Source organism: Somniosus microcephalus, unplaced genomic scaffold (genome assembly GCF_052327205.1).
Source record: "Somniosus microcephalus isolate GS21.2 unplaced genomic scaffold, FLI_Smic_1.0 unresolved_chr3, whole genome shotgun sequence".
Classification (NCBI taxonomy): domain Eukaryota; kingdom Metazoa; phylum Chordata; class Chondrichthyes; order Squaliformes; family Somniosidae; genus Somniosus; species Somniosus microcephalus.
In genome coordinates this window covers 35,008,905-35,030,421 of record NW_028225181.1, presented here as the reverse complement: position 1 = coordinate 35,030,421, position 21,517 = coordinate 35,008,905, and the positions used below count along the sequence as shown (strand labels likewise).

Here is a 21,517-nt window from a genome sequence, read left to right as displayed (position 1 = left end):
GTTAGATCAGAGACCAAGAGCCCGTTCAGACTCCCACACCAACACTGATAGATCAGAGTCCAGGAGATCATTCAGGCTCCAACACACTCACAGTTATATCAGACTCCAGGAGTAAATTCAGACCCCCGCACATCAAATGTTAATTCAGAGACCAGGAGCCTATTCAGACTCCCACACATACACTGTTAGATCACAGACCAGGAGCCCATTCAGAGTCGCCCACACACACTGGTTGATCAGACACCAGGAGCCCATTCAGACTCCCACACACACACTGATATATCAGAGGCCAGGAGCTCCTTCAGACTCCCATGCACACACTGTTAGATCAGAGACCTGGAGCTCATTCGGACTCACACACTCTTAGATCAGAAACAAGGAGCTCATTCAGACTCCCATACACACTGTATGATCAGAGACCAGGAGCACATTCAGACTGCCACACACAATGATAGATCAGACACCAGGAGCCGATTCAGACTCCCACACACACAGTGTTAGGTCAGAGACCAGGAGCACATTCAGATTCCCACACACATACTGTTGGAGCAGAGACCAGGTGTCCATTCAGACTCCCACAAACACACTGTTAGATCAGGGACCAGGAGCTCATTCAGACTACCACACACACACAGTTTGATCAGAGACCAGAAGCACATTCAGACTCCGACACACACACATTTATATCAGAGACCAGGAGCTCCTTCAGAATGCCACAACAACATGGTTAGATCAGAGACCAGGAGCTCAGTCAGACTCCCATGCACACACACTGTAAGATCAGAGACCAGGAGCTCTTCAGACTCCCACACATGCATTGATAGATCATAGACCAGGAGACCATTCAGACTCCCACGCACACACAGTTAGATCATACACCAGGAGTAATGTCAGTCTCCCGCACACCAACTGTTTATTCAGAGACCAGGAGCCCATTCAGATTCCCACACACACACTGTTAGATCAGAGGCCAGGATCTCATTCAGACTCACACAAAACTGTTAGGTCAGAGCCCAGGAGCTCATTCAGACTCCCACCCACACACTGTTAGATCAGTCACCAGGAGCTCATTCAGACAACCACACACAAACTGTTAGATCAGTCACCAGGAGACCATTCAGACTCCCACACGCACACTGTTAGATCACAGACCAGGAGCCCATTCAGACTCCAACACATAGACTGATATATCAGAAGACCAGGATCCCATTCCAACTTCCGAACACACACTGTTGGATCAGAGACCAGGAGCCCGTTCAGACTCCAACAAAAGCACTGATAATTCAGAGAGCAGGAGATCATTCAGACTCCAACACACACACAGTTAGATCAGACTCCAGGAGTAAATTCAGACTCCCACACATCAACTGTTAATTCAGAGACCAGGAGCCCATTCAGAGTCCCACACACACACACTGTTATATCACAGACCAGGAGCTCATTCAGACTCCCACACACACACTGTTGATCAGACACCAGGAGCTCATTCAGACTCCCACACACACACAGTTAGATCAGAGACCAGGAATCCATTCAGACACTCACACACACACTGTTAGATCAGAGACCAGGAGCTCATTCAGTATCCCACAAGAACACTGTTAGATCAGAGACCAGGAGCTCATTCAGACTCCCACACACGAACTGTTGGTCAGAGGCCAGGAGCTCCTTCAGAATCCCACAAGAACACTGTTATATCAGAGACCAGGAGTCCATTCAGACTCCCACACACTGATAGATCAGACACCAGGAGTAAATTCAGACTCCCGCTCATCAACTTTTAATTCAGAGACCAGGAGCCCATTCAGATCCCGTGTAGGATTTCGCAATAATTTCGAAATCTCCTACAGTTCCGAAGATTGATTTTTGATTAAAGAATACCTGGGTGGAATATACCTTTAAATATCCAGTGATCAAAATGGCCACCCGCCCTCGTAGCAGAAGACAAAGAGGACTGAAAGGCAGCCTGTGTGTGTCTGTGAAAAAGGATAATCCAAGATGGCTGTCCGACCTCGTGGCAAAAGTGCACGTGAAAAGGGACAATCAAAGATGGCTGACAAAGGATTTCGAAAAAAAAACAGTCCTGAAGCAATGGAGTAGTTAAACTGTCAAACAAGGCAGTTCAGGGAGTTTCGCTCCCTACCGGACAATCAATGATTGTTTACACTAAACTGCTACAATGTTGAACCACTTAAGACTGCCAATCTGTTGCGGTTGGGCGTGACCACAGGACAATCAGTTTGTTTACACTAACATCCAAGGGCTGTTTACTTAAGGAAATAGACATGCTTTTTCAAACTGAGACCGTTTCATTTAACCCATCACAATGAATGGAAAACCCATCACAATGAATGGGAATACATTGAAAAACTCAGCATTTGGGAAATGGGTAATTCATTCAAACCCCATCACAGTCAATAGGGACAGTTTGTATCCCTTTTTTCCACCCCAGATACATCCGGGTATGGGCAGGAAGATTTTGGCCCCAAAGGGGGTATAAGATAGCTTCACAAGAAGCCATCTTTCTTTCTCTCTGCAGCCTCACATCCGTGCCCCATCTACAACTGAGGAGCCCGCCCAAGGGAGCGGAATACCAGCAGTTACTTTTAAACACTGGGGTATCTCTATCTTCAGGGTGGTGAAGAATCTAAGACCGCAAGGGCACGGAGCAGGCGTTTCATTGGTGAGCATACCTATTCTGCCCCATTACAAGGCAACTTAGAATAGGTATTAAGGGGTGGGAATTAAGGGGAATCTTGTTAAAACTGTAAGTTTAGTCAATCTGCCACGTTGTGTCCGTTTTCTCCTCCCCTATTGAAGTAAGAGTGTTGCACAAAGCACAAAAGTGCTGTAGTAAACACTCAGAGTTCTGTATTAAAAGTACTGTATCTAAGCAACAGTGGTGCACTAAGTAGAAAGGTGCTGTAGCGAACACTAAGTAGCTGTATTAAAAGTGCTATATTTAAGTAAAAGCCACTAAGCAAAAGGTGCTGTAGTGAGTGTACTGTGTTAAAAGTGCTGTATTTAAGTAAAGGCCACTAAGCAAAAGCTGCTGTAGTGAGCAAAGTGTACTGTATTAAAAGTGTGTTGCACTAGTTAACAGTGCTGTATTTAAGTAAATAGCCGCAAAGCAAAAGGTGCTCTAGTGAGCAAGGTGTACTTTATTAAAAGTGCTATATTTAAGTAACAGTGTTCTATTAAGCAAACAGTGTTGTAGTAGGCACTAAAGTGTACTGTGAGAATTAAAGTGCTGTATTTCAGCATAGGTGTGCTGCATTGTTTATTTTCAATTTCTTTTTTTTTGGTTCAATAGGTTCTGGTCTGTTTTGCACCCAAATGAGTCACGCGTTTTTCTGTCTACATCGCTACCGAATAAGTCCGGCGGTCAGAACCAGGAAAAGGGAGCGCTTTGAAACCATACGGGGGTCCCTGGAGCAGCTCAGGGGCTTCTGACTGGCCAGAGAGAATAACTTCTACCTCACTAGTAATTCCTAACACCCCACACACACAATGATAGATCAGAGACCAGGAGCCCATTCAGCATTCTACACACACACTGTTAGATCAGACACCAGGAGGCCATTCAGACTCCCACATACACACTGTTTGATCAGAGACCAGGAGCCCATTCAGACTCTCACACACGCAGTTAAATCAGAGACCAGAAGCCCAATCATACTCACACACACACACTGTTGATCAGACACCAGGTGCTCATTCAGACTCCCACACACACAGTTAAATCAGAGACCAGAAGTCCAATCAGACTCCCACACACACACTCTTGATCAGACACCAGGTGCTCATTCAGACTCCCACACACACAGTTAAATCAGAGACCAGAGCCCAATCAGACTCCCACACACACACTGTTAGATCAGAGACCAGCAGCTCCTTCAGAATCCCACAAGTACACTGTTAGATCAAAGACAAGGAGCTCATTCAGACTCCCACACAGCATTTGTTAAGTCGGAGACCAGGAGACGATTCAGACTCCCACACACACACTATTAGATCAAAGACCAGGAGCTCATTCAGACTCATCCACATACTGTTAGATCAGATAGTAGCCATGATGTGGAGATGCCGGTGTTGGACTGGGTTGGACAAATGTGAGAAGTCACACAACACCAGGTTATAGTCCAACAGCTTCATTTGGGATCACAAACATACAGAATGCTCCGAAAGCTTGTGATCCCAAATAAAGCTGTTGGACTATAACCCGGTGATGTGTGACTTCTCACATTTGTTAGATCAGAGACGAGGAGCCCATTCAGACTCCCACACACACATACTGTTATTTCAGAGACCAGGAGTTCATGCAGACTCCATCAAAAATACTGGTAGATCAGAGACCAACAGCTCATTCAGACTCCCACACACACACTGCTAGATCAGAGACCAGGAATCCATTCAGACTCCCACACACACACTGATAGATCAGAGACCAGGAGCTCATTCAGACTCCCACACACACACTGTTAGATCAGAGATCAGGAGCCCATTCTGAATCCCACACACACACTGTTAGATCAGAGATCAGGAGCCCATTCTGAATCCCACACACACACTGTTAGATCAGAGACCAGGAGCTCATTCAGACACACACACACACTGTTAGATCAGAGACGAGGAGCTCATTCAGAATCCCACACACACTGTTAGCCCAGACACCAGGAGCCCATTCAGACTCCCACACACACGCTGTCAGATCAGAGACCAGGAGTTCATTCAGACTCACACACACACACTGTTAGATCAGGGACCAGGAGCCCATTCAGACTCCCACAGACACACTGTTAGATCAGACACCAGGAGCTCATTCATGCTCCCAAACACACTGTGGTGATTATTCCTTGTTTAGTAAAAGTATTGTGATTGGTTGTTTGTTAACTGCCTTGGGATATATGTTGTAATCTCATTGGTAGTTGATGCCACATGATGTGTGGTGGCCACCTTAAATTCAGTTCTTTTCCAGCTTTGGTTGGGGCTGGATGTGGAAAGAAGTGGTGCTGATTTTAAAGCTAATAAAGCCTAGCTTTGGAAGGCAAATCTATTCTTTATTTCCATTTATTTTGATTGGACATGATGTGCTTCAGTTACACGAGTCTCTTCTTCTTTCATTTGGAGGGACTAAGCCACCTTTATCTATTTGTGGATTAACCTCTTTATCCATTTCTCCATTATCACTTTTTTCCAATTTGATGCCGGATTGTAAGCCAATTGCTACCAAGTCAAGAAGATATAGTAGTCAGGATAGAGAATTTATTAATTCTGAAGTTCAACATCTCTTATTGGAAGGAATCATTGAACCTAGTTGTTCGCCTTGGCGAGCACAGGTAGTTGTCATGGCTAACGAGAGACACAAGAAACGAATGGTGATAGACTATTCCCAAACTATTAATAGGTATACTCAATTAGGTGCGTACCCTTTGCCTAAGATTGATGAGCTTATCAATAAAGTATCTCAGTATAAGGTTTTTATCACTATTGACTTAAAGAGTGCTTATCATCAGATTCCTATTGTTAAGAAGGATCAACCATATATGGCCTTTGAGGCTGGTGGAAAGCTGTATCAGTTTTGCCGAATACCATTTGGTGTTACTAATGGTGTTGCTTGTTTTCAACGGGCAATGGATGCTTTTATAAGTGATAACTCCTTCTCTGACACCTTTTCATACTTAGATGACATCACAGTGTGTGGCAAATCAAGGGTGGAGCATGATTCTAATTTAAAAAGATTCCTTCAAGCTGCGGAAAAAGTTGGTTTAACTTTTAATAAAGAGAAATGTATCTTTTCGACTACTGAGGTAAATCTATTGGGGTATATTATCTCGGGCAACAAGATTAAACCAGATCCAGAACGTCTGCGACCATTGATTGATTTACCTTGTCCTACTAATTCTAAGGCTTTGCAACGAGTTGTTGGACTGTTTTCTTATTATTCTAATTGGATTGCAAATTTTTCACGGAAGATCTGGCCTCTTATTCGGGTTACGACATATCCTCTATCATGGGAGGCCAGGACATGTTTTGAGAATTTTAAAAAGGATATTTTAGGAGCAGTTGTGCATTCCATTGATGAGCAGGTTCCTTTTGTGATCGAGACGTATGCTTCTGATTTTGCAATTGGGGCTACTCTGAACCAAAATGGAAGACCTGTGGCCTTTTTCTCACGTACTTTGAATAATAGTGAAAAAAGACATTCTTCAATAGAGAAAGTGGCATATGCAATAGTAGAAGCATTGCGTAAATGGAGACATTATTTATCGGGGCGACATTTCATGTTGGTAACTGATCAAAAATCTGTGTCCTTTACGTTTGATGTTAAACATTTTGGAAAGATCAAAAATGATAAAATAATGAGATGGAGGATTGAGTTGGCATGTTACCATTTTGACATAGTATATCGTCCGGGGAAGGATAATGTTGCTGCTGATGCACTGTCGAGGGCTTATTGTTCTGTGATTCACGGAGATACGCTTATTAATCTTCACAATGCCTTATGTCATCCTGGGGTTACGAGGATGATACACTTCGTACGCAGTAAGAATTTGCCCTTTTCAGTTGAAGACGTTAAGCAGATGACTTCATCATGTTCTATCTGCGCTCGGTGTAAACCGAATTTCTTTAAGCCTGAACGAGCTCATCTTGTAAAGGCTACTTCTCCTTTTGAACGTTTGAGCGTCGATTTTAAGGGGCCTCTTCCTTCAACTACTCAAAACCGATATATTTTTACTGTTGTGGATGAGTTTTCAAGATTCCCTTTTGCTTTTCCTTGTGCAGATGTATCAGCTGCTACAGTTATCAAATGTCTGACTCAACTTTTTGTCATCTTTGGGATGCCTGCGTATATCCATTCGGATCAGGGAAGTTCTTTTATGTCTTCCCAGTTGAAGGAATACCTTCAGAGTCGGGGAATTTCTACTAGTAGAACTACCCCGTATAATCCCCAGGGTAATGGACAGTGCGAACGATACAATGGGGTGATCTGGAAGGCAGTTATGTTGGCTTTGACATCCCGGAACCTTAAGAATACACAGTGGGAAATGGTACTGCCTTGATGCCCTGCATTCCATTAGATCATTGCTTTCAACGGCTACTAATGTGACCCCCCATGAAAGGCTCTTTAACTATCCGCGGAGATCTACTACGGGATATTCGGTACCTTCATGGCTTACTATGCAGGGACCTGTGCTGCTTCGACGCCATGTTAGATTGTCAAAATATGATCCTTTAGTGGAGGAGGTGGAGCTGTTGGAGGCAAATTCCCAATATGCTCATATTCGATTCCAAGATGGGAAAGAAAGTACCGTTTCAATTAAAGACTTGGCTCCTTGTGGTCGCCAGCCCTCTTCTGAGGATATTAACAATAGTCATGATTTAGATAATGTGGATGCTGTTACAGATACTACGAATGTCTCCAATCCGATTGCAGATAATTATACTTCTATTAGTCAGCCCTTGATGGATGTTTATGACCGTCCCAGTTTACCTTCTGATGGGATTTCTAATCCGGAAACCGTTGAAAATCGGGATATGGATAGCCTTCCTGCTGAAGATACTTCTGTGCCTTCTGGTGTGGGAGGGCAAGGAATTTCACCAAGGTTAAGAAGGTCGACACGAACAAGATATCCAGTCGACCGATTGAAAATGGACTTTTAAATTGATAGTAATGTTTTAAAATTGTTGAAATATTATATTATATTGTTTTAGTTGAGAGATACTTAATACTTATGTGCAATGTTATTATTTGTTGTTGTTCCCTTAGTATTGTGTCATGTAAACAGTTTTACTCTTGTTGTGCATAGTTTTAGTTGTAAATAATTAATTATAAATTGTAAAGGTTATTTAGGTTGGAGTATATTTTAAAAGGAGGAGTGAATGTGGTGATTATTCCTTGTTTAGTAAAAGTATTGTGATTGGTTGTTTGTTAACTGCCTTGGGATATATGTTGTAATCTCATTGGTAGTTGATGTCAAATGATGTGTGGTGGCCACCTTAAATTCAGTTCTTTTCCAGCTTTGGTTGGGACTGGATGTGGAAAGATGTGCTGCAGGTTTTAAAGTTAATAAAGCCTAGCTTTGGAAGGCAAATCTATTCTTTATTTCATACACACACGGTTAGATCAGAGACAAGGAGCTCCTTCAGCCTCCCTCACAAACGCTGTTAGTCAGAGACCAGGAGCTGATTCTGACTCCCGCACACACACTGTTAGGTCAGAGACCAGGACCCCATTCCGACTCCCACATAGACACTGTTAGATCAGAGACCAGGAGAACATTGAGACTCCAACACACACAAAGTTACACCAGACACCAGGAGTTAATTCAGACTCCCGCACACCAACTGTTAATTCAGAGACCAGGAGCCCATTCAGACGCCCACACACACACTGTTAGACCAGAGAGCAGGAGCCCGTTCAGCATGCCACACACACACTGTTAAATCAGGGTCCACGAGCCCATTTAGACTCCCACACACTGTTAGGTCAGAGACCAGGAGCTCATTCAGACTCCCATACACACACACTGTCAGTTCAGAGTCCAGGAGTTCATGCAGACTCCCACAAAAATACTGGTAGATCAGAGCCCAGGAGCTCATTCACAGTCCCCCACACACACTGTTAGCCCAGACACCAGGAGCCCAGTCAGAATCACACACAACACACACTGTTAGATCATAGACCAGGAGCCCATTCAGACTCTCACACCCACACTGTTAGATCAGAGATAACGTGCCAGTTCAGACTCCCACACACACAATGTTAGTTCAGACAACAGGAGCCAATTCCAACTCCCGCCCACACACTGTTAGATCAGAGACTGGGAGCCCATTCAGACTCAATTCAATTCAATTTCAATTTTATTGGTCACATAACTAAAGACAAGAAGTGTAATCTAGTCAGTGAAATGCTTTTTTCTTGACGAGCCGAGAGCACCAAGCAGCAAGAACACTTAGCTGCCTGGTACGCACGGAGCTCACAAGGACGGCAGCCATCTTCATCGGCGCCATCACAAAAAAACACATACCGACATATACATGCATACATACTTTAAATATAAATAAAGCAGACATAAAATAAATAAAAGACATAAAAAGACAGCACATAAAATGAACAACTAATAATGTAAAAAAGTAATTTCTACAGTAATTACATTGATATTTCTACCCAGGCTTCTAGAATAAACTCTGGTTACAGGGTGGCCGCACTGGGAGAGCATCGTGAGGAACTCACAACTTATAATTAAATAAATTTAATTAATTTATTAATAAAAAAATAAAATTAAATAAATAAAGTGCCCCCTCAGTCTTTCTCGATGTTTCCATCATGGTCTCTCTCCATGTTTCCCCTCTCTCTCTCTCGATGTTTCCTCTGTCTTTCTCGATGTTTCCCCTCGGTTTCTTCCACACACCTGGCCTGCACATTATCCCTGGCTGTCCAAAGTGGTGTCCTGGTAACCGGGTTCCGCTCCAGCTCTCATCCTTCAAACTGTCTCTCCAGCTCTCGCTCCTTCAAACTGTCTCTCCAGCTCTCGACCTTCAAACTGTCACTCCAGCTCTCGACCTTCAAACTGTCTCTCCAGCTCTCGACCTTCAAACTGTCTCTCAAGCTCTCGACATTCAAACTGTCCTCTCTCCAGCCCTCGACCTTCAAACTGTCTATCCAGCTCTCGATCTTCAAACTGTCACTCCAGCTCTCTATCTTCAATCTGTCTCTCCAGCTCTTGACCTTCAAACTGTCCTCTCTCCAGCCCTCGACCTTCAAACTGTCTATCCAGCTCTCGACCTTCAAACTGTCTCTCCAGCCCTCGACCTTCAAACAGTCTATCCAGCTCTCGACCTTCAAACTGTCTCTCCAGCTCTCGACCTTCAAACTGTCTCTCCAGCTCTCGACCTTCAAACTGTCCTCTCTCCAGCCCTCGACCTTCAAACTGTTTATCCAGCTCTCGACCGTCAAACTGTCACTCCAGCTCTCGATCTTCAAACTGTCACTCCAGGGCTCGATCTACAAACTGTCTCTCCAGCTCTTGACCTTCAAACTGTCCTCTCTTCAGCCCTCGACCTTCAAACTGTCTATCCAGCTCTCGACCTTCAAACTGTCTCTCCAGCTCTCGACCTTCAAACTGTCACTCCAGCTCTCGACCTTCAAACGGTCTCTCCAGCTCTCGACCTTCAAACTGTCACTCCAGCTCTCGACCTTCAAACTGTCTATCCAGCTCTCGACCTTCAAACTGTCACTCCAGCTCTCGACCTTCAAACGGTCTCTCCAGCTCTCGACGTTCAAACTGTCTCTCCAGCTCTCGACCTTCAAACTGTCCTCTCTCCAGCTCTCGGCCTTCAAACTGTCTCTCCAGCTCTCGACCTTCAAACTGTCCTCTCTCCAGCTCTCGACCTTCAAACTGTCACTCCAGCTCTCGACCTTCAAACGGTCTCTCCAGCTCTCGACCTTCAAACTATCTATCCAGCTCTCGACCTTCAAACGGTCTCTCCAGCTCTCGACCTTCAAACTGTCACTCCAGCTCTCGACCTTCAAACTGTCCATCCAGCTCTCGACCTTCAAACTGTCACTCCAGCTCTCGACCTTCAAACGGTCTCTCCAGCTCTCGACGTTCAAACTGTCTCTCCAGCTCTCGACCTTCAAACTGTCCTCTCTCCAGCTCTCGACCTTCAAACTGTCTCTCCAGCTCTCGAGCTTCAAACTGTCCTCTCTCCAGCTCTCGACCTTCAAACTGTCTCTCAAGCTCTCGACCTTTAAACTGTCCTCTCTCCAGCTCTCGACCTTCAAACTGTCCTCTCTCCAGCTCTCGACCTTCACAATGGGTGTCAGTGATCTCTCCTGCCGTGTTGACAATGGAGCGCTCAAAATGGCTCCCCCCGACCAGCCTGGATGTGCGGACCCCGACTCACGCACACACTCTGTTAGATCAGAGACCAGGAGCCCATTCAGACTCCCACACACACACTGTTAGATCAGAGACCATGAACCCATTCAGACACCCACACACACACTCTTAGATCAGACACCAGGAGCCCATTTAGACTCCCATACACACATTGTTAGATAAGACAGCAGGTGTAAATTCAGACTCCCACACACCAACTGTTAATTCAGAGATCAGGAGGCCGTTCAGACTCCCACACATATTCTTAGAAAGAGTCCAGGAGCTCATTCAGCATTCCGCACATGCACTGCTCGATCAGAGACCAGGAGTCAATTCCCACTCCCGCACACAGACTGTTAGATCAGAGACCAGGAGCTCATTCGGACTACCACACGCACATTGTTAGATTACAGACCAGGAGCCAATTCAGACTCCAGCACACACACAGTTAGATAAGACACCAGGAGTAGAATCAGACTCCCACACACACACTGTTAGATCAGAGACCAGGAGCACATTCAGGTTCTTCCACACACTGTTAGATCAGAGACCAGGAGCTCATTCAGACTCCCACACACACACTGTTAGTTCAGACACCAGGTTTTCATGCAGACTTGCATATACACACTGTTAGATCAGAGACCAGGAGCACATTCAGGTTCTTCCACAGACTGTTAGATCAGAGACCAGGAGCCCATTCAGACTGCCACATACACATTGTTAGATCTGAGACCAGGAAACCATTCAGACTCCCACACACGAACTGTTGGTCAAAGATCAAGAGTTACTACAGAATCCCACAAGAACACTGTTATATCAAAGACCAGGAGTCCATTCAGTCTCCCTCACATTGATAGGTCAGACACCAGGAGTAAATTCAGACTCCCGCGCATCAACTGTTAATTCAGAGACCAGGATCCCATTCAGACTCCGTGTAGGATTTTGCAATAATTTCGAAATTTTCTACAGTATCAAATATCGATTTATGATTAAAGAATACCTGGGTAGAATATACCTTTAAAAATCCAGGGATCAAAATGGCCGTCAGCCTTCGTGGCAGAAGACAAAGAGGACTGAAAGGCAGCCTGTGTGTGTCTATGAAAAAAGATAATCAAAGATGGCAGTCCGACCTCGTGTTAAAAGACCAGGAGCCCATTCAGACACCCACACACACACTGTTAGATCAGAGACCAGGAGCCCATTCAGACTCTCACACACACACTGTTAGATCAGAGACCAGGAGCCCGTTCAGCATTCCACACACACACTGTTAAATCAGACAGCAGGACCTCATTCAGATTTCAACACAGACACTGTTAAACCAGGGTCCACGAGCACATTTAGACTCCCACACACTGTTAGGTCAGAGACCAGGAGCTCATTCAGACTCCCATACACACACACTGTCAGTTCAGAGTCCAGGAGTTCATGCAGACTCCCACAAAAATACTGGTAGATCAGAGCCCAGGAGCTCATTCACAGTCCCACACACACACTGTTAGCCCAGACACCAGGAGCCCAGTCAGAATCGCACACACACACTGTTAGATCATAGACCAGGAGCCCATTCAGACTCCCGCACTCACACTGTTAGATCAGAGATAACGTGCCAGTTCAGACTCCCACACACACAATGTTAGTTCAGACAACAGGAGCCAATTCCAACTCCCGCCCACACACTGTTAGATCAGAGACTGGGAGCCCATTCAGACTCAATTCAATTCAATTTCAATTTTATTGGTCACATAACTAAAGACAAGAAGTGTAATCTAGTCAGTGAAATGCTTTTTTCTTGACGAGCCGAGAGCACCAAGCAGCAAGAACACTTAGCTGCCTGGTACGCACGGAGCTCACAAGGACGGCAGCCATCTTCATCGGTGCCATCACAAAAAAACACATACCGACATATACATGCATACATACTTTAAATATAAATAAAGCAGACATAAAATAAATAAAAGACATAAAAAGACAGCACATAAAATGAACAACTAATAATCTAAAAAAGTAATTTCTACAGTAATTACATTGATATTTCTACCCAGGCTTCTGGAATAAACTCTGGTTACAGGGTGGCCGCACTGGGAGAGCATCGTGAGGAACTCACAACTTATAATTAAATAAATTTAATTAATTTATTCATAAAAAAATAAAATTAAATAAATAAAGTGCCCCCTCAGTCTTTCTCGATGTTTCCATCATGGTCTCTCTCCATGTTTCCCCTCTCTCTCTCTCGATGTTTCCTTTGTCTTTCTCGATGTTTCCCCTCGGTTTCTTCCACACACCTGGCCTGCACATTATCCCTGGCTGTCCAACGTGGTGTCCTGGTAACTGGGTTCTGCTCCAGCTCTCATCCTTCAATCTGTCTCTCCAGCTCTCGCTCCTTCAAACTGTCTCTCCAGCTCTCGACCTTCAAACTGTCACTCCAGCTCTCGACCTTCAAACTGTCTCTCCAGCTCTCGACCTTCAAACTGTCTCTCCAGCTCTCGACCTTCAAACTGTCCTCTCTCCAGCCCTCGACCTTCAAACTGTCTCTCCAGCTCTCGACCTTCAAACTGTCTCTCCAGCCCTCGACCTTCAAACTGTCTATCCAGCTCTCGACCTTCAAACTGTCTCTCCAGCTCTCGACCTTCAAACTGTCACTCCAGCCCTCGACCTTCAAACTGTCTATCCAGCTCTCGACCTTCAAACTGTCTCTCCAGCTCTCGACCTTCAAACTGTCACTCCAGCTCTCGACCTTCAAACTGTCTCTCCAGCCCTCGACCTTCAAACTGTCTATCCAGCTCTCGCTCCTTCAAACTGTCTCTCCAGCTCTCGACCTTCAAACTGTCACTCCAGCTCTCGACCTTCAAACTGTCTCTCCAGCTCTCGACCTTCAAACTGTCTCTCCAGCTCTCGACCTTCAAACTGTCCTCTCTCCAGCCCTCGACCTTCAAACTGTCTCTCCAGCTCTCGACCTTCAAACTGTCTCTCCAGCCCTCGACCTTCAAACTGTCTCTCCAGCTCTCGATCTTCAAACTGTCTCTCCAGCCCTCGACCTTCAATCTGTCTCTCCAGCTCTCGACCTTCAAACTGTCTCTCCAGCCCTCGACCTTCAAACTGTCTCTCCAGCCCTCGACCTTCAAACTGTCTATCCAGCCCTCGACCTTCAAACTGTCTATCCAGCCCTCGACCTTCAAACTGTCTCTCCAGCTCTCGACCTTCAAACTGTCTCTCCAGCTCTCGACCTTCAAACTGTCTCTCCAGCTCCCGACGTTCAAACTGTCTCTCCAGCTCTCGACCTTCAAACTGTCTCTCCAGCTCTCCACCTTCAAACTGTCTCTCCAGCTCTCGATCTTCAAACTGTCACTCCAGCTCTCAACCTTTAAACTGTCTCTCCAGCTCTCGATCTTCAAACTGTCTATCCAGCCCTCGACCTTCAAACTGTCTCTCCAGCTCTCCACCTTCAAACTGTCTCTCCAGCTCTCGATCTTCAAACTGTCACTCCAGCTCTCAACCTTTAAACTGTCTCTCCAGCTCTCCACCTTCAAACTGTCTCTCCAGCTCTCCACCTTCAAACTGTCACTCCAGCTCTCGACCTTCAAACTGTCACTCCAGCTCTCGACCTTCAAACTGTCTCACCAGCACTCGACCTTCAAACTGTCCTCTCTCCAGCTCTCGACCTTCAGAACGGGTGTCAGTGATCTCTCCTGCCGTGTTGACAATGGAGCGCTCAAAATGGCTCCCCCCGACCAGCCTGGATGTGCGGACCCCGACTCACACACACACACTGTTAGATCAGAGACCATGAGCCCATTCACACACCCACACACACACTCTTAGATCAGACACCAGGAGCCCATTCAGACTCCCATACACACATTGTTAGATAAGACAGCAGGTGTAAATTCAGACTCCCACACACCAACTGTTAATTCAGAGACCAGGAGGCCATTCAGACTCCCACACATGTTCTTAGAAAGAGTCCAGGAGCTCATTCAGCATTCCGCACATGCACTGCTCGATCAGAGACCAGGAGCCAATTCCCACTCCCGCACACAGACTGTTAGATCAGAGACCAGGAGCTCATTCGGACTACCACACGCACATTGTTAGATTACAGACCAGGAGCCAATTCAGACTCCAGCACACACACAGTTAGATAAGACACCAGGAGTAGAATCAGACTCCCACACAAACACTGTTAGATCAGAGACCAGGAGCACATTCAGGTTCTTCCACACACAGTTAGATCAGAGACCAGGAGCTCATTCAGACTCCCACACACACACTGTTAGTTCAGACACCAGGTTTTCATGCAGACTTCCATATACACACTGTTAGATCAGAGACCAGGAGCACATTCAGGTTCTTCCACAGACTGTTAGATCAGAGAGCAGGAGCCCATTCAGACTGCCACATACACATTGTTAGATCAGAGACCAGGAAACCATTCAGACTCCCACACACGAACTGTTGGTCAAAGACCAGGAGTTACTACAGAATCCCACAAGAACACTGTTATATCAAAGACCAGGAGTCCATTCAGTCTCCCACACATTGATAGGTCAGACACCAGGAGTAAATTCAGACTCCCGCGCATCAACTGTTAGTTCAGAGACCAGGATCCCATTCAGACTCCGTGTAGGATTTTGCAATAATTTCGAAATTTTCTACAGTTCCAAATATCGATTTTTGATTAAAGAATACCTGGGTAGAATATACCTTTAAAAATCCAGGGATCAAAATGGCCGTCAGCCTTCGTGGCAGAAGACAAAGAGGACTGAAAGGCAGCCCGTGTGTGTCTATGAAAAAAGATAATCAAAGATGGCAGTCCGACCTCGTGTTAAAAGACCAGGAGCCCATTCAGACACCCACACACACACTGTTAGATCAGAGACCAGGAGCCCATTCAGACTCTCACACTCACACTGTTAGATCAGAGGCCAGGAGCCCATTCAGACGCCCACACACACACTGTTAGATCAGAGAGCAGGAGCCCGTTCAGCATTCCACACACACTGTTAAATCAGACAGCAGGAGCTCATTCAGATTCCAACACACACACTGTTAAATCAGGGTCCACGAGCCCATTTAGACTCCCACACACTGTTAGGTCAGAGACCAGGAGCTCATTCAGACTCCCATACACACACACTGTCAGTTCAGAGTCCAGGAGTTCATGCAGACTCCCACAAAAATACTGGTAGATCAGAGCCCAGGAGCTCATTCACAGTCCCACACACACACTGTTAGCCCAGACACCAGGAGCCCAGTCAGAATCGCACACACACACTGTTAGATCATAGACCAGGAGCCCATTCAGACTCTCACACCCACACTGTTAGATCAGAGATAACGCGCCAGTTCAGACTCCCACACACACAATGTTAGTTCAGACAACAGGAGCCAATTCCAACTCCCGCCCACACACTGTTAGATCAGAGACTGGGAGCCCATTCAGACTCAATTCAATTCAATTTCAATTTTATTGGTCACATAACTAAAGACAAGAAGTGTAATCTAGTCAGTGAAATGCTTTTTTCTTGATGAGCCGAGAGCACCAAGCAGCAAGAACACTTAGCTGCCTGGTACGCACGGAGCTCACAAGGACAGCAGCCATCTTCATCGGCGCCATCACAAAAAAACACATACCGACATATACATGCATACATACTTTAAATATAAATAAAGCAGACATAAAATAAATAAAAGACATAAAAAGACAGCACATAATATGAACAACTAATAATGTAAAAAAGTAATTTCTACAGTAATTACATTGATATTTCTACCCAGGCTTCTAGAATAAACTCTGGTTACAGGGTGGCCGCACTGGGAGAGCATCGTGAGGAACTCACAACTTATAATTAAATAAATTTAATTAATTTATTAATTAAAAAAAAAAAAATAATAATAAAGTGCCCCCTCAGTCTTTCTCGATGTTTGCATCATGGTCTCTCTCCATGTTTCCCCTCTCTCTCTCTCGATGTTTCCTCTGTCTTTCTCGATGTTTCCCCTCGGTTTCTTCCACACACCTGGCCTGCACATTATCCCTGGCTGTCCAATGTGGTGTCCTGGTAACCGGGTTCTGCTCCAGCTCTCATCCTTCAAACTGTCTCTCCAGCTCTCGCTCCTTCAAACTGTCTCTCCAGCTCTCGACCTTCAAACTGTCACTCCAGCTCTCGACCTTCAAACTGTCTCTCCAGCTCTCGACCTTCAAACTGTCTATCCAGCCCTCGACCTTCAAACTGTCTATCCAGCTCTCGACCTTCAAACTGTCACTCCAGCTCTCGACCTTCAAACTGTCTCTCCAGCTCTCGACCTTCAAACTGTCCTCTCTCCAGCCCTCGACCTTCAAACTGTCTATCCAGCTCTCGACCTTCAAACTGTCACTCCAGCTCTCGATCTTCAAACTGTCACTCAAGCTCTCGATCTTCAAACTGTCTCTCCAGCTCTTGACCTTCAAACTGTCCTCTCTCCAGCCCTCGACCTTCAAACTGTCTATTCAGCTCTCGACCTTCAAACTGTCTCTCCAGCTCTCGACCTTCAAACTGTCACTCCAGCTCTCGACCTTCAAACTGTCTCTCCAGCTCTCGACCTTCAAACTGTCACTCCAGCTCTCGACCTTCAAACTGTCTCTCCAGCTCTCGACCTTCAAACTGTCTCTCCAGCTCTCGACCTTCAAACTGTCACTCCAGCTCTCGACCTTCAAACTGTCACTCCAGCTCTCGACCTTCAAACTGTCTCTCCAGCTCTCGACCTTCAAACTGTCTCTCCAGCTCTCGACCTTCAAACTGTCCTCTCTCCAGCTCTCGACCTTCAAACTGTCTCTCAAGCTCTCGACCTTTAAACTGTCCTCTCTCCAGCTCTCGACCATCAAACTGTCCTCTCTCCAGCTCTCGACCTTCACAATGGGTGTCAGTGATCTCTCCTGCCGTGTTGACAATGGAGCGCTCAAAATGGCTCCCCCCGTCCAGCCTGGATGTGCGGACCCCGACTCACACACACACACTGTTAGATCAGAGACCAGGAGCCCATTCAGACTCCCACACACACACTGTTACATCAGAGACCATGAGCCCATTCAGACACCCACACACACACTCTTAGATCAGACACCAGGAGCCCATTTAGACTCCCATACACACATTGTTAGATAAGACAGCAGGTGTAAATTCAGACTCCCACACACCAACTGTTAATTCAGAGACCAGGAGGCCGTTCAGACTCCCACACATGTTCTTAGAAAGAGTCCAGGAGCTCATTCAGCATTCGGCACACACACTGCTAGATCAGAGACCAGGAGTCAATTCCCACTCCCGCACACAGACTGTTAGATCAGAGACCAGGAGCTCATTCGGACTACCACACGCACATTGTTAGATTACAGACCAGGAGCCAATTCAGACTCCAGCACACACACAGTTAGATAAGACACCAGGAGTAGAATCAGACTCCCACACACACACTGTTAGATCAGAGACCAGGAGCACATTCAGGTTCTTCCACACACTGTTAGATCAGCGACCAGGAGCTCATTCAGACGCCCACACACACACTGTTAGTTCAGACACCAGGTTTTCATGCAGACTTCCATATACACACTGTTAGATCAGAGACCAGGAGCACATTCAGTTTCTTCCACAGACTGTTAGATCAGAGAGCAGGAGCCCATTCAGACTGCCACATACACATTGTTAGATCAGAGACCAGGAAACCATTCAGACTCCCACACACGAACTGTTGGTCAAATACCAGGAGTTACTACAGAATCCCACAAGAACACTGTTACATCAAAGACCAGGAGTCCATTCAGTCTCCCACACATTGATCGGTCAGACACCAGGAGTAAATTCAGACTCCCGCGCATCAACTGTTAATTCAGGGACTAGGATCCCATTCAGACTCCGTGTAGGATTTTGCAATAATTTCGAAATTTTCTACAGTATCAAATATCGATTTTTGATTAAAGAATACCTGGGTAGAATATACCTTTAAAAATCCAGGGATCAAAATGGCCGTCAGCCTTCGTGGCAGAAGACAAAGAGGACTGAAAGGCAGCCTGTGTGTGTCTATGAAAAAAGATAATCAAAGATGGCAGTCCGACCTCGTGTTAAAAGACCAGGAGCCCATTCAGACACCCACACACACACTGTTAGATCAGAGACCAGGAGCCCATTCAGACACTCACACACACATTGTTAGATCAGAGACCAGGAGCCCATTCAGACACCCACACACACACTGTTAGATCAGAGACCAGGAGCCCATTCAGACTCTCACACACACACTGTTAGATCAGAGACCAGGAGCCCATTCAGACTCTCACACACACACTGTTAGATCAGAGACCAGGAGCCCATTCAGACTCCCACATACACAGTGTAAGATCAGAGACCAGGAGCTCATTCAGACTCCCACACACACACTGTTGTTCACTGATGTGCCAAATAACGGCCTGAATCCAAGAGGTTAAATCTTAAAACTAAAGGCTTTTATTAAGTAAAAACAGAGCACCAAGTTAACACAGGGCAACCATCATTCATCACCGACCCAGCCCTTATGAGTAAGGCCCAGCTCTTATAAGTAAGACACACACCAATCCGGAGGATTCAGAAGGACGGGGCTAGGGAGGATTATTAGTGGTTACACCTGTAGAACATTCCAGACATTAACAAGTACAACAACAACAGACAATACAAATGCCAGAGCACAGTTATTTAATCACATTCACCCGCTGCTATAGATTCAGTCTGTCAGGAGGTCTGATAGTCCTCTGGGAACGACGCAACTCTAGCTGAGGCTCCTCCCGGAGTACCAACTCCGGTTCATTCGAATTCCCAGAATCATCAGTGTTTTCCACATTGAGGGTTTGTGTCTCTGAAGGTCCAATACCACGATTGAAAACTCTACTCTCAGAGTCGAACTCTGTTCGAGCTCCAGCAGGTGCATGATCTTTAATAGAGACTGTATCCTCTCGCCCATCGGTATATTGAATGTAAGCATACTGGGGATTAGCATGGAGGAGTTGTACTTCCTCCACCAGTGGATCAGTCTTGTGGCCTCTCACATGTCTGCGCAACAGCACAGGGCCCGTGGTCGTCAACCATGTGGGTAACAATACTCCAATAGTAGCTTTACTTGGAAAACTGAACATCCATTCATGAGGGGTGGCATTCGTCGCTGTACACAAAAGAGGCCTTATGGAATGCAGCACGTCTGGCAGGACATCCTGCCAGCGAGAGGTCGGCAGGCCTCTCGAATTCAGAGACAGTACGATAGCCTTCCACACTGTCGCATTTTCTTTCTCGACCTGCCCATTACCACGAGGGTTATAGCTGGGAGTTCTACTCGTTGCAATCCCTTTCGATAGCAAAAACTGTCGCAATTCTTCGCTCAAAGGAAGAAGCCCTATCACTATGTATATAGTTAGGCATGCCAAACAAGGAAAACAGTTGGCAGAGGCATTTAATTACAACAGCACTAGTCACATCCGGACAGGGGATAACAAAAGGGAACCGAGAGTACTCGTCTATAATATTAAGAAAATAGACATTACGGTCGCTCGATGGAAGGGGACCTTTAAAATCGAGTCTCAAACGCTCAAATGGTCGAGTTGCTTTAATAAGATGAGCTGGCTCAGACGGCTTATAGAAGTGGGGTTTGCATTCAGCACAAACACGACAGGTTCTGGTCACTGTCTGGACCTCCTCTATAGAGTAGGGTAGATTGTGGGACTTAATGAAGTGGTTCATTCTGGTGACCCCAGGGTGGCAGAGTGCGTTGTGGAGACTTTGAAGCTTATCTATACCTAGACTAGCACATACTCCTCGTGACAAAGCATCCGATGGCTCATTGAATACTCCAGGCCTGTACTGAATATCATAGTCATATGTTGACAGTTCTATTCACCCTCTTAAAATCTTATCATTTTTGATTTTGCCTCTCCGCTTAGTATTGAACATAAAGGCCACAGATCACTGGTCAGTAATGAGCGTAAAACGTTGGCCAGCGAGATAATGTCTCCAATACCTTACTGATTCGATAATCGCCTATGCCTCCTTTTCCAATGAAGAATGTCGAACTTCTGGTCCTTGCAAGAAAGCTACTGGTCTACCAGCTTGGTTAAGAGTTCCTGCCAATGCAAAATCAGATGCATCACTTTCCACTTGAAAAGGGATCTTCTCATCAACGGCACATACCATTGCCTTCTCAATGTGCCGTTTGATAATAAAGAATGCCTCCTGAGCTTCCGCCGATAGCGGAAAAGATATCGACTTAATACGAGGTCGGACTTTATCTGAGTAGCTAGCCACCCACTGGGCATATTACGAGAAGAATCCCAGACACCTTCTTAAAGCTTTTACAGTGTGAGGTAAAGGTAATTCCTTAAGCGGGCGTAATCTTTCAGGATCTGGCCCGATTACCCCATTATCCAGAATGCAACCAAGAATACACAAACGTGTATTATTGAAGGTACACTTGTTTTCGTTGTAGGTCAGGTTTAACCTCTTTGCAGTCTCTAGGTACCGCGCGAGATTTTGATCATGCTCCCGTTGGTCACGCCCACTGATAGTAACATTGTCCAGTTACGGGAATGTTGCTTCCAATGCATATTCATCCACCATATGAACCATCTCCCATTGGAA

The 21,517-nt window shown here is 45.8% G+C and overlaps 1 protein-coding gene across 1 annotated transcript; it reads right to left on the bottom strand.

Moving 5' to 3' along the window:
* Positions 1 to 8,847: 8,847 nt before the first annotated feature.
* Positions 8,848 to 18,106, bottom strand: LOC147091361 (uncharacterized). The gene is made up of 3 exons (XM_085976517.1): positions 18,061 to 18,106; positions 13,787 to 14,502; positions 8,848 to 13,569 (listed from the first exon to the last, which is right to left on the bottom strand). Exons 1-3 carry the CDS (start codon positions 18,104 to 18,106, stop codon positions 13,237 to 13,239), a joined length of 1,095 nt encoding a protein of 364 aa, XP_085832643.1. The 3' UTR covers positions 8,848 to 13,236.
* Positions 18,107 to 21,517: the final 3,411 nt, after the last annotated feature.

What these genes read in the sequence shown, in the direction of transcription:
- LOC147091361 (XM_085976517.1), bottom strand. Translation starts at nt 18,106, where the DNA reads ATGTGTGGGAGTCTGAACGGCCTCCTGGTCTCTGAATTAACAGTTG. An exon ending in GGTCTCTGAATTAACAGTTG is followed by an intron (nt 14,503 to 18,060) that starts GTGTGTGGGAGT and finishes AGTGCTGGTGAG; the next exon opens with ACAGTTTGAAGGTCGAGAGC. An exon ending in GGAGAGAGGACAGTTTGAAG is followed by an intron (nt 13,570 to 13,786) that starts GTCGAGAGCTGG and finishes GACAGTTTGAAG; the next exon opens with GTCGAGAGCTGGATAGACAG.